The sequence below is a fragment of the Pristiophorus japonicus genome, chromosome 26 (genome assembly GCF_044704955.1).
Source record: "Pristiophorus japonicus isolate sPriJap1 chromosome 26, sPriJap1.hap1, whole genome shotgun sequence".
In the NCBI taxonomy this organism is placed as follows: Eukaryota; Metazoa; Chordata; class Chondrichthyes; family Pristiophoridae; genus Pristiophorus; species Pristiophorus japonicus.
Genome location: NC_092002.1, coordinates 1,291,768 through 1,310,799, shown reverse-complemented (window position 1 = coordinate 1,310,799; position 19,032 = coordinate 1,291,768). Strand labels below are relative to the sequence as shown.

General features: G+C 47.7%; 1 protein-coding gene across 1 annotated transcript; it reads right to left on the bottom strand.

The window, feature by feature from the left end:
• Positions 1 to 14,496: 14,496 nt before the first annotated feature.
• Positions 14,497 to 15,885, bottom strand: LOC139239051 (leucine-rich repeat and fibronectin type III domain-containing protein 1-like protein). Its single transcript, XM_070867556.1, has one exon. It carries the CDS (start codon positions 15,883 to 15,885, stop codon positions 14,497 to 14,499), a length of 1,389 nt encoding a protein of 462 aa, XP_070723657.1.
• Positions 15,886 to 19,032: the final 3,147 nt, after the last annotated feature.

Genomic DNA, 19,032 nt, shown 5'->3' with positions numbered 1-19,032 from the left:
TGCAGTTATTAACCATCGGTGGAGTGTCAGAGTGTCAGGATGTTGAGACCATTCCATAAGTTCGAACCCAGACAGGAATGGCCAGGAGCTAATTTGAGACAGCCTTTCCTTGATGGTACACGAGAGTCAAGCACATGAAGCATGTCATGGCTGTCTGTAACTTACCTGACTTAGAGTTCAGGCTTTGGGATCAAGGGAGACACTCCATCTGATCTAGTTCCTTCTCATTACTAATTACATACAGCAGGAGTTTGACATTTTGATGCCCTGAATTATGGTTGTGTGGGCTCTGGCAATGACAACCTATAATCTCAACCTTCTTTTGCCCTGAGGGCTCAGCAAGCCATTCCGTTCTCCTCGTGTCATCACTGAGCCTGTACCATCCTTCATCATGTTTAATGCACTGCCGATTACCACAGTCTGCCTTTCATGGCTCTGCCCTCTCTGTAAATCCGGATATGGCTGCAAAAGAAGCAATTAAGATAAGTTTCCCTCCAATTTTTGCCTCTCCTCTCGAGGCGCTGGTGAACCGATGGGCAGTTTTACTCTCTGGCCAAGTTTCTGTTCCAGTCTCTTCGATGAAAGTTCACAACTGGCCATCGATTGGCCGGCACACATTTTGCGCAACTGCCCAAGGTGAACTCCCACCCTACCGCCTCTGGGTGGTCTGACCGACGCTCACCATCCACCAGCACTCATCCAAGTGGTTGCTCTTCATTTGTGATCCTCGTTAGTGAGTATCAAGAAGAAATCTGCCGGTGGGGACGTCACAACCAAATCCCAGTGGTCTCCTTGCCCGACACAGGCAATTTCCATGAGGAGTCACTTGATAGAAAGCAGGAGTGTAGCTTGGCTGTGGGAGTTTCCCTGATTGTCCGCTGTAACTGGGTGGAAACATAGAATCATAGAAGGAGGCCAATCAGCCCCTCATGTCTTTGCTGGTCAAAAGAGAGCTATCCAGCCTAATCCCACTTTCCAGCTCGGAGTCCATAACTTTGTAGATTACAGCACTTCAGGTGCACATCTCAATACTTTTTGAATGCAATGAGGGTTTCTGCTTCTCGGATCATAGGAACAGGAGTTGACCATTCAGCTCCTCGAGCCTGCTCCACCATTCAATAAGATCATAAGAAGATAAGAATTAGGAGCAGGAGTCGGCCATTCGGCCCCTCGAGCCTGTTCCGCCATTCAATGAGATCATGGCTGATCTGCGACCTAACTCCATCTACCCGCCTTTGGCCCATTGCCCTTAATACCTTTGGTTAACAAAAAGCTATCAATCTCAGATTTAAAATTAACAATTGATCAGCATCAATTGCAATTTGCAAAAGAGAGTTCCAAACCTCTACCACCCTCCATGTGTAGAAGTGTTTCCTAATTTCACTCCCGAAAGGTCTGGCTCTAATTTTCCCGAGTCCAAGAATTCCCAACCATCGGGAATAGTTTCTCTCTATCCATTCCCCTTAATATCTTGAAACCTTTGATCAGATCACGCCTTAATCATCTAAATTCCAGGGAATACACCCCCAGTTTGTGTAATCTCCCCTCATAATTTAACCTTTGGAGTCCGAGTATTATTCTGATAAACCTACGCTGCACTCCCTCCAAGGCCAATATACCCTCCCTCAGGAGTGAGGCCCAGAACTGCTCACAGTGCACTGTCCCATCAAGCACTCCCAGGGCAGGTACAGGGGGTTAGATACAGAGTAAAGCTCCCTCTACATTGTCCCATCAAACACTCACAGGTGTGGGCCCAGAACTGCTCACAGTGCTCCAGTTGTGGGCTAACCAGGGCTTTGTACAGCTGCAGCATAACTTCTACCCCCTTGTATTCCAGTCCTCTAGATATAAAGGCCAGCATTCCGTTAGTCTTTTTGATTATTTTCTGTAATTGGTCATGGTATTTTAATGATCGATGTACCTGGACCTTTGGGCTGCCACTGTTTTTAGCTTTTCACTATTTAGAAAGTACCCTGTTCTATCCTTTTTTCATCATCATAGGCAGTCCCTCGGAATCGAGGAAGACTTGCTTCCACTCCAAAAGTGAGTTCTTTGGTGGCTGAACAGTCCAATACGAGAGCCACAGACCCTGTCACAGGTGGGACAGACGTTCGTCGGGGGAAGGGGGGGGGAGGTGGGTGGGACTGGTTTGCCGCACGCTCCTTCCGCTGCATGCACCTGACCTCTTCATGCTCACGGATGGACTTTCTCCACCTCGGGCGGTCTGCGGTCAGGGCCTCCCAGGTGTCAGTGGTGATGTCACACTTCACCAGGGAGGCCTTGAGGGTGTCCTTGTAATGATTCTGCTGCCCACCTTTGGCTCGTTTGCTTAGGGAGCAATTGCTTAGGGAGTCTCGTATCTAGCATGCGAACTATGTGGCCTGCCCAGCGAAACTGAGCGAGTGTGATCAGTGCTTCAATACTGGGGATGTTAGCCTGGGCGAGGACACTGATGTTGGTGCGCCTGTCCTCCCAGGGGATTTGCAGGACCTTTTTAGGTCCAACGTGGATGACCTCACATTTGCCAACATTGAAATCCATTTGCCACAGTTTTGCCGATTCACTTAATCAATCCATATCCCTTTGTAATTTTATGTTATCATCTACACTGCCTACAAAGCCCAACTTTGTGTCATCAGCAAATTTGGATATATGACTTTCTATGCCATCATCTAAGTCGTTAATTAAAAACTGTGAACAGTTGAGGCCCCAACAGAGATCCCTGCGGGACACCAGTAGTCACATCCGTTGATTTGAGTACCTGCCTATTCTCTCTACTCTGTTTCCTAACACTCAGTCAAGTTCCTAACCAGGTTAATAATTTAGTTACAGTCTTATGTTCAACTTTATCAAATACCTTCTGGAAGGCCATATAAATAGCATCCATAGTCATTGCCCTGCCCACTACTTTAGACACCTCCTCAAAATCTTCAGTCAGATTTGTCAGGCATGCCCTGCCTTTCACAAATCCATGCTGGTTCTCTCTGATACCTGAAAATGTTCAAGGTGTTCACTCACCCTACCCTTAATTATCGACTCCAGCAATTTCCCCACAACAGACGTTCGGCTAACTGGTCTATAATTCCCTGGTTTCCCCCTCTCGTCATCCTTAAATAGCGGAGTGACATGCAAAGTTTTCCAATCTAAAGGAACGGTTCCTCAATCGAGAGAACTTTATTATCCTTGGGACATCTGCAGTGTGCTCACCTGCATCCTGTAAATCCCTGGGATAGAAACCCTGGGGACTTGTCACTCTTTAGTGTCATTATTTGTTATTTTAACGACATTAAATTTATTGAGTCCCTGACCCTGATTCAATCTTAGTTTCCTTGGCCATCCTCTGCCACCCTTTCAGGCAGTGAGTTCCAGACCCCCACCGCCGTCTGGGTGAATACAGTTCTCCTCAACTCCCTGCTAATCCTTCTACCAATGATGTTAAATCTTTACCCTTGGCAGCAACTCTGGGACACTGTCCCGGATGATCGAGAGCAGCATGGACTGGGGATTTGGCCTGTTCGTCGGAGTCAGTGCTCTTTCTGAGCATCTGGGGAGGACTGGCACCATCCGACACCTTGTCTCCGTGATGCAGCCTGATCATTAGCATCCTGCTCCCATTATCTGTTGGATGGACCACAGCCCTGGCAACCCGAGGAATAGCTTCTGTTAAATATGTATGAACGGATGCAAGAAGATTTTATTGAAACACTGAATGATTTATAAATAGACCTTGTATATTTCATGGTGTGATTTATAATAGTCTTGATTCAGTCACTTATTAAAAAAAGTGTCTAGGAAGTGAATACAAGTAACATCTTATCTTTTATAAATGAACCCGTTCATGTGTTTGAACTTTTTTTGGTTTGTTTGTTTTGGGAGCAAGAGACTTGTCTCCCAGCACTGTTAGTTCTGGAGTCCCCCAGAGATCTATCCTTGTTCCCTTTATCTTCTTTATCCACAGGCTGCCCCTCAGCAATGTTATCCGAAGGCATCACATCAGGTTCACAATCTCTGTAACCTCCTCCAGCACTACAACCCCTCGAGAACTCTGCCTTCCTCTAATCCTGGCCTCTTGTACATTCCCGAATTCCTTTGCCTTGCCATTGATGGCTGTGCCTTCAGCTGCCTGGGCCCCAAGCTCTGGAATTTCCATCCTAAATCTCTCCACCTCTCTCTATCCTTCTTTAAGACGCTCCCTAAAACTCTGACCAGGATTTTGGTCACCTGCCCTAGTGTCTCCTTCTTTGGCTTGCTGTCAATTTGTGTCTGATAACGCTTCTGTGAAGCATCTTGGGATAATTAACTACATTAAAGATGTTATATAAAAATGCAAGTTGTTGTATATAAATGGCCATAAATCATCATCATCATCATCATATCAAGGAAGACTTGCTTCCACTTTAAAAATGAGTCCTTAGGTGGCTGAACAGTCCAATACGAGAGCCACAGACTCTGTCATAGGTGGGGCAGACAGTGGTTGAGGGAAGGGGAGGGTGGGACTGGTTTGCCACACGCTCCTTCCGCTGCCTGCGCTTGGTTTCTGCATGCTCTCGGCGACGAGACTCGAGGTGCTCAGCGCCCTCCTGGATGCACTTCCTCCACTTAGGGCGGTCTTTGGCCAGGGACTCCCAGGTGTCAGTGGGGATGTCGCACTTTATCAAGGAGGCTTTGAGGGTGTCCTTGAAACGTTTCCTCCTCCCACCTTTGGCTTGTTTGCCGTGAAGGAGTTCTGAGTAGAGCACTTGCTTTGGGAGTCTCATGTCGGGCGTGTGGACAATATGGCCCTGCCCAGCAGAGCTGGGCGAGTGTGGTTAGTGCTTCAATGCTGGGGATGTTGGCCTGGTCGAGGACGCTAACATTGGTGTTGTCCTCCCAGGGGATTTGCAGGATCTTGTGGAGACATTGCCATAAGATATGATTGGTTACTGCGTGAGGAGCTATCCATTCAGAACTCGTGTTGCTAAAGAGCGTCTGTCAGTTTAAAATGTCTGCGATGTATTGACCATTTCCACGGCTCACACAAGGCTCAGTAATCCTTCTTGTGAAGATGACTCAGCTGAATGCCCCTCTCATAAAAGCTGGAACAATCTATCACATCATTGTCTGGTCTTTAGGTCGATACCTCAATACTGAACATTCTTGCCAAGCTGCAAGTGCACTATTTCACACCATCCTCATCCTCGCTTCCTCACAATATTGCAGTTTGGAATCATTCCACTTTCTGCTACACCAACTCATTCCTTCCTGTCCCTCAGCCTCTCCTCCTCTGATCTACAGCCTTGCAAAAAACAACCCTGGTATCACTACTTCTGGATGTATCTCAGCTTCTCCCTTCCTACTCTGAACTTGCTGCGATGGAACAAAATCACAGGATATGGAAAGCAGGAATGAAGTAGCAGTGCCCTGCTTTAGCAGTGACCTCTGAGATTCCACACTGGGCTCAGAAACTGATTGGTTCTCAACTTTTATCCGGGTGTCTCTGTTTCAACTTCTGAACTGTGTCCATTGACCCCGGCTGAAAAAGGCATGTCTCTGGATTTCAGTTGAGACCAGCGCAAATCCCATCGCGCCGTTCAGAGAATCACAGAATGGTTCCAGCACGGAAGGTCATTTGGCCCATCGAGCCCGTGCCAACTCTCAGCTAGCCCCACTCCCCTGCCCTTTCCCCGTAGTCCTGCCATTATTTTTCCTTCAGATACTTATCCAACTCCCTTTTGAAAGATACCATTGAGCCTGCCTCCACCACCCTAGTGCAGCAAATCCACCTGAGGTGCCTCACAAGGGTGGGAATTAGACAACCATCAGGTGTGGAGGGAAGTGACTGAAGCTGAGGTCAGTGAGGTAGATTTTGAGAAGGTTTTTGAATGGGGAGAGAGGTACTGAGGCAGCAGGGTTGGAGAAGGGTATTGCAGGTGTACTAACTGAAGGCTCTGTCGCTGATGATGGAGCGAGGAGTGTGGGGAATCAAACATGGGTTGGTCAGTGCTTGGTTGATGGGGACCAAGGCCAACCAGACTGTGGGGACGATATGAGGGTCAGACTATTTCATACAGGTAGAGTTCACCCCAAACAGGTTCAATCCTGCAATTTATTACTTTGAAATCCAACTTGTTTCGTGAGCAAATTCAGCAGCCAATTAATACTCATGTACACATCACAATTACACCGATATACACACCAGAGTTACACCAACATACACACCAGAGTTACACCAATATACACACCACAGTTACATTGATATACACACCAATAAGGAAATCCTTATTTGACAGCAAATTGTGTTAGGAAAACTGATGGATTGAAGGCCAATGAATCCCAAGGGCCTGATAATCTGCATCCCAGAGTACTTAAGGAAGTGGCCCTAAAAAAATAGTAGATGCATTTGTGGTCATTTTCCAACATTCTATAGACTCTGGATCAGTTCCTATGGATTGGAGAGTAGCTAATGTAACACCACTTTTTAAAAAAGGAGGGAGAGAGAAAGCGGGTAATTATAGACCGGTTAGCCTGACATCGGTGGTGGGGAAAATGTTGGAATCAATTATTAAAGATGTAATAGCAGCGCATTTGGAAAGCAGTGACAGGATCGGTCCAAGTCAGCATGGATTTATGAAAGGGAAATCTTCTAGAATTTTTTGAGGATGTAACCAGTAGAGTAGACAAGGGGGAGCCAGTGGATGTGGTGTATTTAGAATTTCAAAAGACTTTTGACAAGGCCCCACACAAGAGATGGTATAGGGGGTAATGTATTGATGTGGATAGAGAACTGGTTGGCAGACAGGAAGCAAAGAGTAGGAATAAACGGGTCCTTTTCAGAATGGCAGGCAGTGACTAGTGGGGTGCCGCAGGGTTCAGTGCTGGGACCCCAGCTATTTATAATATACATTAATGATTTAGACGAAAGAATTGAATGTAATATCTCTAAATTTGCAGATGACACTAAGCTGGGTGGCAGTGTGAGCTGTGAGGAGGATGCTAAGAGGCTGCAGGGTGACTTGGACAGGTTATGTGAGTGAGCAAATACATGGCAGATGCAGTATAATGTTGATAAAAGTGAGGTTATACACTTTGGTGGTTGAAACAGGAAGGCAGATTATTATCTGAATGGTGACAGATTAGTAAAAGGAGAGGTACAATGAGACCTGGGTGTCATGGTACATCAATCATTGTAAGTTAGCATGCAGGTACAGCAGGTGGTGAAGAAGGCAAATGGCATGTTGGCCTTACTAGCAAGAGGATTTGAGTATAGGAGCAGGGAGGCCTTATTACAGTTGTACGGGGCCTTGGTGAGGCCACACCTTGAATATTGTGTACAGTTTTGGTCTCCTAATCTGAGAAAGGACATTCTTGCTATTGAGGGAGTGCAGCGAAGGTTCACCAGACTGATTCCCGGGATGGCAGGACTGACATATGAAGAAAGACTGGATCGACTAGCCTTGTATTCACTGGCGTTTAGAAGAATGAGAGGGGATCTCATAGAGATATGTAAAATTCAGACGGGATTGGACAGGTTAGATGCAGGAAGAATGTTCCCGATGTTGGGGAAGTCCAGAACCAGGGGGTCACAGTCTAAGGTACAGGGGTAAGCCATTTAGGACCGAGATGAGGAAAAAACTTCTTCACTCAGAGAGTGGTGAACCTGTGGAATTCTCTACCACAGAAAGTTGTTGAGGCCAGTTCGTTAGACATATTCAAAAGGGAGTTAGATGTGGCCCTTATGGCTAAAGGGATCAAGAGGTATGGAGAGAAAGCAGGAAAGGGGTACTGAGGAAATGATCAGCCATGATCATGTTGAATGGTGGTGCAGGCTCAAAGGGCCGAATGGCCTACTGCTGCACCTATTTTCTATGTTTCTATAAATCAGAATGACAATCGAGGAGGAGGCCTTTCGGCTGATCATGCCGATGACTAATCCCATTTCCGTGACCTTTCCCATATTGCAGTGGTTCTGTAATGTATGGGCCCACCCCCACGTTGGACCAATATTTTGTCGAGGTGGACGATATCCATTCTCCCTCCATCCCTGACAGGTGGTCCTCTCCTTCACACGGTAAGTGACCACGTTGTCAGCAGCAGCCCACCAATCACAAGCCTCATTCCGTCCATCCATTGCAGACAATCGCAGCTCATTACCACCTGCACCTTGCTAAGACGCTTAGTGAAAACTTATTTTGCAGAGCCTCTCATTTAAGAAGCATTTGGAACTTTCCCTATTTCTACAATTATAATTAGATCTTAATTCTCACTTAAAGAACACACTAGTGAACACGCTTGTTCAAATCGCCCAGATAGATATCTCTGCTGATGTCAGGAGTTGAAAATTCTCTGGGAGACGTGATGGAAGACAGTGCCCTGACACGGATTTTTCGTGGCCCGGTCGACTAGCATTGGCAAGACACCGTGCCCCAAGAACATTAGGCTAAAGTCAAACTCTTCCAGTGTGCCTCAATGAGCAGCAATCTCACTCTCGTCTCTCAGTCCAAAGATTGTGGATTCATAGTCCCACTCCATGGACTTGAACACAAAAATCTAGGCTGACACTCCAGTGCAGTGCTGAGGGAGTGCCGCACTGTCGGAGGGGCAGTGCTGAGGGAGTGCCGCACTGTCGGAGGGGCAGTGCTGAGGGAGTGCCGCACTGTCGGAGGGGCAGTGCTGAGGGAGCGCCGCACTGTCGGAGGGGCAGTGCTGAGGGAGTGCCGCACTGTCGGAGGGGCAGTGCTGAGGGAGTGCTGCACTGTCGGAGGGGCAGTACTGAGGGAGCGCCTCACTGTCAGAGGGGCAGTGCTGAGGGAGTGCCGCACTGTCGGAGGGGCAGTACTGAGGGAGCGCCACACTGTCGGAGGAGCAGTGCTGAGGGAGCACCGCACTGTCGGAGGGGCAGTACTGAGGGAGCACTGCACTGTCGGAGGGGCAGTACTGAGGGAGCACTGTACTGTCGGAGGGGCGGTACTGAGGGAGTGCTGCACTGTCGTAGATGCCTGGGTGGATAAAAGGGAACCAGTAGTTGTGGTGTATTTGGACTTCCAGAAGACATTTGACCAGGTGCCACATAAAAGGTTACTACACAAGATAAAAGTTCACGGGGTTGGAGATAATATATTACCATGGATAGAGGATTGGCTAACTAACAGAAAACAGAGAGGTGGGATAAATGGTTCATTCTCTGGTTGACAATCAGTAACTAGTGGGGTGCCGCAGGGATCAGTGCTGGGACCCCAACTATTTACAATCTATATTAACGACTTAGAGGAATGGACCTAGTGTAATGTAGCCAAGTTTGCTGACGATACAAAGATGGGAGGAAAAGCAATGTGTGAGGAGGACACACAAAATCTGCAAAAGGACATAGACAGGCTAAGTGAGTGGGCAAAAGTTTGGCAGTTGGAGTATAATGTTGGAAAGTGTGAAGTCATAGAAACATAGAAACATAGAAAATAGGTGCAGGAGTAGGCCATTCGGCCCTTCGAGCCTGCATCAACATTCAATAAGATCATGGCTGATCATTCCCTCAGTACCCCTTTCCTGCTTTCTCTCCATACCCCTTGATCCCCTTAGCCGTAAGGGCCATATCTAACTCCCTCTTGAATATATCCAATGAACTGCTATCAACAACTCTCTGCGGCAGGGAATTCCACAGGTTAACAACTCTCTGAGTGAAGAAGTATCTCCTCATCTCAATCCTAAATGGCCTACCCTTTATCCGAAGACAATGTCTCCTGGTTCTGGACCTCCCCAACTTCGGGAACATTCTTCCCGCATCTAACTTGTCCAGTCCCGTCAGAATCTTATACATTTGTATGAGATCCCCTCTCATCCTTCTAAACTCCAGTGAATACAGGCCCAGTTGATCCAGTCTCTCCTCATATGACAATACAGCCATCCCTGGAATTAGTCTTTGGCAGAAAAAAAATCAAATAGCAAGTTATTATTTAAATGGAGAAAGATTGCAAAGTGCTGCAGTACAGCGGGACTTGGGGGTACTTGTGCATGAAACACAAAAGGATAGTATGCAGGTACAGCAAGTGATCAGGAAGGCCAATGGTATCTTGGTCTTTATTGCAAAGGGGATGGAGTATAAAAGCAGGGGAGTCTTGCTGCAGCTATATAAGGTATTGGTGAGGCCACACCTGGAATACTGCGTGCAGTTTTGGTTTCCATATTTACGAAAGGATATACTTGCTTTGGAGGCAGTTCAGAGTAGGTTCACTAGGTTGATTCCGGGGATGAGGGGGTTGACTTATGAGGAAAGGTTGAGTAGGTTGGGCCTCTACTCAGTGGAATTCAGAAGAATGAGAGGTGATCTTATTGAAACATATAAGATTATGAGGGGGCTTGACAAGGTGGATGCAGAGAGGATGTTTCCACTGATGGGGGAGACTAGAACTCGGGGGCATGATCTTAGAATAAGGGGCCGCCCATTTAAAACTGAGATGAGGAGAAATTTCTTCTCTCAGAGGGTTGTAAATCTGTGAAATTCACTGCCTCAGAGAGCTATGGAAGCTGGGACATTGAATAAATTTAAGACAGCAATAAACAGTTTCTTAAACAATAAAGGGATAAGGGGTTATGGGGAGCGGGTGGGGAAGTGGAGCTGAGTCCATGATCAGATCAGCCATGATCGTATTAAATGGCGGAGCAGGCTCGAAGGGCCTTATGGCCTACTCCTGCTCCTATTTCTTTTGCTCTTCTGTTCTTATGCCTTTCGAATGAGACGTTAAACCGAGGCCCCGTCTGCTCTCTCAGGTGGATGTAAAAGATCTCAAGGCCACTATTTCGAAGAAGAGCAGGGGAGTTATCCCCGGTGTCCTGGGGCCAATATTTATCCCTCGATCAACATATCTAGAAAAACAGATTATCTGGTCATTGTCACATTGCTGTCTGTGGGAGCTTGCTGTGCGCAATTTGGCTGCCTCGTTTCCCACATTACAACAGTGACTACACTCCAAAGGCACTTCATTGGCTGTAAAGCGCTTTGGGACGTCCGGTGGTCGTGAAAGGTGCTATAGAAATGCAAGTCATTCTTTTCTTTCTTTTCATGGTCTCAAAATTACCGTGAGATTTTCAGAGTTGCCACTTAGCTGACAAATGCACACTTGCAATGCCTGGGGTGAAATGCTGTAGCCTTTTGATTGGGGAATGTGTGTCTCATACAGATGTTGAAATTGTTCTTTTGACCTCAATGCTTATTGAGGATTTCCCATCTCCCTCAATGTGACCTCTGCAAGAGGGGTGAAAACGAGTCGATAAATCTGGGTTTAATACAACAATCTTCATGGCGGGTACTGGATGGAAGAGTTTGTTTTACAAATGATTGTGTGATAAACTAGACATCGGGGAACTGCAGTCGGATTTTTCTCCCACTCCTCTTGATGACCTTGCTTCAAGAACAGAAATGGCTTGGCCATTACTTTGCATCTTGAAGGGGGCAAAATTCATGGGAAACTGCCCCCCCCCCAACAGTCTTTGGACTTATTGGAAAGGAAATTTAATTTAGAACTATCTACCAGAAAGTTTGATATCCTAAAGTACACATGGAAGAAACTACGAACTTTAATCGAATTTGGGATTTTACGAGAAACATTTAGTCAGTGTGGGCCGGGTTAGAGAACTAAAGGATGGCTATCCTGCAAAGAAACCAGTTTGAGTATTGAAGCTGTCTGGGGTATTGAAACTAAAGCAAATTGTCTGGAGAATTATGGATACTCGAAAATCGTTCTCCACAGGAGACATTAACATAGCAACAATTAACCCAGAGATAGCTAACTATCAGCCTGAATCTGGAAAGCCATTTCAGCATATACTTAACAAAGGCCCACCCAACCCGCATGAAAAAACCCAAGCACAGACAGAAATTGCAAATACCAAGTTAATATTTCTATCAAGAAACAGATTTAGAAGATTGGCACACCCGAGAAAAGTTAACATTTTAATGAGCCCACCAAAATATGACAAAGAAATAGCAAGCCCGCCAAAAATTACACAAAGAATCCGGGCTGATTTGGCGTGAAGATTAGAACAGCTCCCACAGTATAACTGGGCCCTGTTTTAACAAAGGGTTTGCTACTGCCTCAGAAGACACTGCTAGGGACACTTAGCATCAAGAAGGGAGAGAGACCACTGCAGCAGTTGTAACTAACTTCTCCAGTCTCGACGTCCTGAAATCGTCAAAGGAAGTAAGGACATCACCATCGCGGCAGCAACCGAGCACAGTCATCTCGTGGTACCACCAAAACCACCGCGATCGACCAACTTCGAAACAAAACTCCAAAAGGAAGAAACCGAAGAATCGAAAGTTTCCACTCTCCAATCTAAGTCCTGACTACCAACGGGTGAAAACATTACCTAAAGAGGCTTTAAACCTATTTCTAATGAAAGAAAACGCGCCCTACTGCATCAGCGGACACCACCCAACTGAAGATTGTGCAGTAAGAAGTCTTCTCCGACGTTCGGGGTACGGCAAGCAGAACCTACAGAATCCAGCGAACCCCGAAATCGTGAACTATCGCTAACTGCCCTGGGGTCTAATCTAGTCAGTGTTAGATATTGGGAGGTGGGAGGTGTATTATTCACTGTAACCCCTTTGAATGTGTGATGTATTGTTCTTTATTAGAGCAATTATAAGTTTGACATGTTATTAAAGACAAGAAAATACAATCAAAGTTCTTTTGCACCAAATCAGTTGTCTTTTGCACTTTGTCTCATCCCCAAATAAATCCAGAGTCCAGAACCCAAGGGAGTGGGAGCGATTCGCACCGGTCAGAAGGTCAGAGGTGAACCTGACCCCCGAGACCACCCCTTACAATCTTCATTCAAATGATTATCGTAGAATCGTAGAAATTTACCGCATGGAAGGAGGCCATTCGGCCCATCGTGTCCGCGCTGGCCGACCAAGAGCTACCCAGCCTAATCCCACTTTCCCGCTCTCGGTCCATAGCCCTGCAGGTTACGGCACTTCAGGTGCACATCCAGGTACTTTTTAAATATGGTGAGGGTTTCTGCCTCTACCACCCTTTCAGGCCGTGAGTTCCAGACCCCCAACACCTTCTGGGTGAAGATATTTCTCCTCAAATCTCCTCTAAACCTCCTACCCATCAGTTTAAATCTGTGGCCCCTTGTTATTGACCCATCTGCTCAGGGAAACAAGTCACCCTTGTGCAGTTTATTTGAGTTCTGAGCCCCTGCTCAGCTGACCTGATTGTAGTGAAAGGCCTTGGAGTTTGCATTGGCGAGTGGGCTGTGTTGAATAAAATCATAGAACGGTTACAGCACAGAAGGAGGCCATTCAGCCCATCGAGCCCGTGCCCGCTTGCTACAAGAGCACCTCAGCCAGTCCCACTCCCCTGCCCTTTCCACGTAGCCCTGCAGTTTTTCTCCCGCCGAACTTACACTGGATAGCCTGCTGCAAGATTTATTAAAGAAATATGCGATGGTGTCCTAGCGACCATTCTTGCCGCACTTCCCATCAGGCTACTTTCCCTTCGTCACTCACAGAGAAGCGCCCGAGACTTCCTCAGTGCCTCTCTCCAGCGCCCTGACTGTGGCCTGTCATTAGCGCTGCGTGACATTGAACCACAGCTACAAATCATGGCACTGCCTGTTACATTGCATTGCACAGCCCGGCAATAAAACATCTTCGGGGCTCACTATACTGCTGTGCCTGTCGCACTCAGATATCCAAATGACAAGAGATATACTGCTGACTGTACATCATACCCTGCTCGGCAGTGTCGTTTCACACAAGCATCAATGCTCACTCGCTAATTAAATTACATCGCTCAAAGAGAGCTAACATTAAAATAAATAATACTGACATTTATAAATATCAATTTAAACCTCCTAGGAACTTTGAAAACTTGGCTTTGCATTTGACTGAAGTTATACTGCATATCTCGGCTTTGGTACCAATCCCTGACCTCATTGCTGAGGTTACATCACCAGTATTGGGCCTATGAAACTGGCTCACATTGGCTGGACAGCAGCAGTATAACTGGCTTATTTTAATTATAAAATGCATTCATTAAATCTTCGCAATTAACAACTTTTAATGCAAATTCTGCAATTTCCAATAGAAGTGCATTCCAGATCCTAACCACTCGCTGCATAAAAGGCTTTCCCTCATGTCACCTTTGGTTCTTCTGCCAATCGCCTTAAATCTGTGTCCTCTGGTTCCCGACCCTTCCACCAATGGGAACAGTTTCTCTCTATCTATTCTGACCAGGTCCCTCGTGATTTTGAACACCTCGATCAAATCTCCTCTCGACCTTCTCTGCTCCCAGGAGAACAACCCCAGCTTCTCCAGTCTCTCCCCGTCACAGAAGTCCCTCATCCCCGGGAACCATTCTGGTAAATCTTTTCTGCTCCACATTTGGTCCAAGTACTTAGCAGAGTTTTTCAGATTACTCCTCAATACGGCAGCCTCCGAATATTACCTTGGTGAGTTTGTCCTGAATTCTGTCGTACGTGTTGCTGTGGGAAAATAACAAATGCTCAGTGTTGCGTTTACCTGTAAATGAGTGCATCATCGGAGGAGCTGTTATACTGGACCTGGTACATACGGATCCCTGGGATGTTACGCTGCGACGGCCAGCGAATCAGGACCGAGGTCGAGGTGAGGTCAGTTGCGAGGACCTTCTTCTCCTGCGGGGTCTTTGTGTCATTAGCAACAGATGGGGAGCCGGACTTGGCGGAGGTGGTGATATCGGACGAACCAGGATCCGGTTCTTTGATGTTATTTGTGCCGTTGGCAAAATGGGGGAGAGGATTAACGATCAACTCCACTTCTACCATGGAGTCCCCGGCAGCATTGGAGGCGAAACAAGTGAACATTCCGCTGTCTTTAGGGGTGGCGATCAGGATGTCCAGCGTGCCATTTTCATAGGTGGTGGCCCTGGATGAATTGGAGATCAGCCGTCCTTCTGGTGAAGTCCAGTGAATGGACGGATCAGGGTCCCCCACCGCTTTACATTTCAACGTGGCTCTTTGACCGGCCATGACAAAGGTCTTGGAGGTGTGTCGAGTGATGAGTGGAGGGTCGCAGATGAACTCCTCCTCGGGGATGAACCAGAAATATTTACCCATTAAGTGAGATGGCGAGACGCAAGTCTCCAGGTCATCTTCCCTGGTGAGGCGCCTCAACCAGAGTAGCTCACAGTTACAGTGCAGTGGGTTCCCGCCAAAGCTGAGGACCAGAGATGACAGTGGCGACCCTTTTGTTTTTGCGTACATTTGAACTCTGAGAAACAAGGGATCAGGGGGCAACTTGTGAAGTTTATTGGAGGTCATGTCCAAGCGAGCCAGCTTGTGAAGGTTGGAAAAGGTCCCTTCGGGGACAAAGTCAATCAGATTATGGTCCAGGCTGAGTGTGTTAACATTAGTCATTTTCCCAATAGTTTCCCAAGGCAGATTCTGTAAGTTGTTGTAAGAGAGGTCCAGATCTTCAAGAGAGGTCACAAAGTCATCAAAAGAGCTGGCAGAAATATAATGCAGCTGGTTGTTGCTGAGGATCAGGTGCCGGAGATTGACCAGACCATTGAAGTGCTCCTGGTTGACGATGGTGAGTCTGTTACTGTCCAGGTGCAGGGCTCTGAGACCCCGCAGGTCGCCAAAGGTCAGCGGCATGATCTGGCTGATTGTATTCCTCGACAGCGTGAGGTGGACTAGGCTTGTCATGTTGGCAAAGTCCTTCCTCCGCACGGTGGTGATGAAGTTGTCGGTCAGACGCAGCTCCACAGTCCTCCTGTCGATGACCGGAGGCACAAAGAGCAGGCCGGTCTTGGCGCAGAGGATGGAGAGGGAAGGGGAGAGGTTTTGGCAGATGCAGCGTTTGGGGCAGAGTTGGGCCTTCACGGCTACACTGAGCACCAGCAGAGGGAAGAGAAGCCTCTCCATCATTGGTCAGGCTGGCGAGCTAGAAAAGGAGAATAACAGACAATTATAGGCACCAGAAGGATGGTCTTTATAAAAGTCACAAATGTCTGACATTGTATTTGCAATGCAGCTTTTGTTAGTTTCAACCCAAACTAAAATCCTTTTATGTGTTTAATGTAAACGCATGGGGCACCACAGTGCATCAGCAAGTTTATCCAGTGATAACATAGAAACAGGAGGAGGCCATTCAGCCCCTCGAGCACAGGAGGAGGCCATTCAGCCCCTCGGGCACAGGAGGAAGCCATTCAGTTCCTTGGGCACAGGAGGATGCCATTCAGCCCTCGAGCACAGGAGGAGGCCATTCAGCCCTCGGGCACAGGAGAAGGCCATTCAGTCACTCGAGCCTGCTCCTCCATTCAATGAGATCATGGCTGATCTGGATCCTAACTCCATATTCCCACATTTGCCACCATTATGTAGAATTCCAGAGTTCAGTGAAACTGTAAATGTGGTTTATATAAAGGTGTTTCCGATCTTCCTACAAGTTATACAGGGAGCAAGTATTTCCTTAATAATTTTCCTGCCACTGTCCACTTCCCATGCAGTCCCGAGTGTACAGAATTCCAGTGGACCAAACCCCTTCCCATTTTCGCCCACTTTGTACAAAGCTAATGGACGAAATGCCCTCTCATTTATTTCCATGATTTCAGGCAGGACAATTACACACAATCCCGACTGAAGAGTAAATGATTTCCCGGCTCGTCCTCATCCCTTTATTCAGCACATTGATTTTTGGCCATCCAGCATGTCAATCACTCGTCAGGATTCTAATTTACGTTCTGTCACGGCACAAATGCCGAATTGGTGATATTCCTTCTGTTAATAACTGCTGTGATAAAGTTTGACATCTGTGCAAAGCATGTCTTTACTTATGGACTTAAATTTCCCAGCGGCCAATGTATCTCCATCCTTCCTGCCGACACTGGGCACAGTTCCTCAAACATTGGCTGCTCTCTATTGTCTCTGTGAGGTGCCCATTCTATCCGTGAGCCTGGTTATCTATCGGGAGTGGGTGGTTGCATCAGAACCAGCTCCAATCCTGCCCTCCCCTCGATGGTCACACATCCCACACTCTGCAGAGGGAGTCATTGGACAGTGATCACGAGTAGCGACCATGCGTGGGATTTTTCCCCAAACTAAGCAAGCGGTAATGAAGTCTGCTTCAAAGCATCTTAATTCACCAGACTGGACCATCATTTATTTTACGGTCACTTCAGTCTCTCTATCTCCCTCTGGTACTCTTTCACAGATGCTACACTGCATCATGAATTCAGTGGCATACATTATATGACCCCTTGTTTTGCCGCACAGCTATGGATGCATTCCTGGGAGAATTTCAATCACTGATGCAGTACACAAGCCTTTGAGTAAAACTGTGCGGCTTTAGGAACTAACAAGATGACACCAAGGTTTAGATCAGGAGAGGAGACCCGATAAATCACACAGCGTTAGTTATGTTCACACGTAGATTTCAATATAAAAAAATTGTAGGCGCATGGGAACACCACCCCCTCCACGTTCCCCTCCCAGTCACACACCATCCCGACTGGGAAATATATCGGCCGTTCCTTCATCGTCGCTGGGTCACAATCCTGGAACTCCCTCCCTAACAGCACTGTGGGAGCACCTTCACCACACGGACTGCAGCGGTTCAAGAAGGCGGCTCACCACCACCTTCTCAAGGGGCAGTTAGGGACGGGCAATAAATGCCGGCCTTGCCAGCGATGCCCACATCCCAGGAATGAATAAAAAAGATGGGAAGACTGAGGGAAGTTAAGAGCTCTACAGGTACAAGCCCCTGGGAGTAAGTTAGGCTGGGACATTGTAATATGAGTCTTTAGTTCAACACAATGAGGAAGGAGGCAGAGTGTAGGGTGGCATGTTTGGGGGAAAATTCAGAGGACGAACAACTTCGATAATATAGTAAAAGAGGGGAATTATAGGCTAGAGACCGGCATCTTAGGCATTGTGTCCAGCTGTGTGGGAGTTGGAGCAGGAAGTCAGTAGACAGACCTGGGCTGGGCTGTACCCAGCTCAGAGAAAAGGAAGTGTTTGAGCCCAAGGGATAGTGAGTTTCTTGAAGATAGTTTTTTCTTCACTCACTCTCTCCCCTCCTCCTTCTCACTCTCTCCTCTCTCCCCTCCAATCTCCCTCTCTCCCCTCCTCTCACTCTCTCCCCCTCTCACTCTCTCCCCCTCTCACTGTTGCTTTCTCCCCCTCTCCCCTCCCTCTCTCCACTTCTCTCTCTCTCCCCTCCTCCCTCTCCCTCTCTATCCTCTCTCCCCTCTCCCTCTCTCTCCTTCCCTCTCTCCTCCTCCCTCTCTCTCCTCTCTCTCCCTCCCCTGTCTCTCCCTCCCCTCTTCCTCTCTCCCCCTCTCGCTCTCCTCTCTCCCTCCCCTCCTCTCCCTTTCTCACTCCTCTCTTCCTCCCTCTCTCCCCTCTCTCTCCCCCTCTTCCCCTCCCTCTCCCCTCCTTTCCCTCGCTCCAGAAGGAGCTGTCTGGGTAATATGGCGATGGGTTGTGGTGTGAGGCTGTGATGTGAGCGTGGTCACTGAAGGTCACTAAGGGTCACGGAGGGTTGGTCAACCCTGGAGGATTCCTCAACTGAGCCAAATCAGGTCTGGGCCGCAGTCAGTGGACAATAACCGGGAGCGGAGATCCTGGCTAACTCTCAGCAAGGTCGACATGCCCCAACATGGGCCTCTGTATTCTATGACCAATCCAGTCAGGAGTACAATTACTGATAGCCGCTTGGAGACAGACTATCTAGGGATGTAGAAGTGGCCGGTGAAAAGGCCACACACAGGGATGTGCACTGAGCCAACTGAGATGCTCGGGGATCATCGTCATCTTAGGCGGTCCCTCGAAGCGAGGATGACTTGCTTCCACGCTAAAAAGGGATGCGTTCACAGGTGTTCCAATGAAGGACCTAATATTCCGGATCCTGAACTACATCCTGAAGGGTGGAAGATGCCTGTGGGTGGATTGTTTTAACGTGGGATGACCGTTGCACACCAGCCACCACACGGGCTTGACAGAGCGAGGTCTTGGTCCAGTGGCAAGGGTTAACCAGGACGACGGGAGACCTGCTCAGCTGCACGGACCCAG

Bases quoted from the DNA above. Each gene is read 5' to 3' on its own strand.
- LOC139239051 (XM_070867556.1), bottom strand. From the start codon at position 15,885: ATGGAGAGGCTTCTCTTCCCTCTGCTGGTGCTCAGTGTAGCCGTGAAG.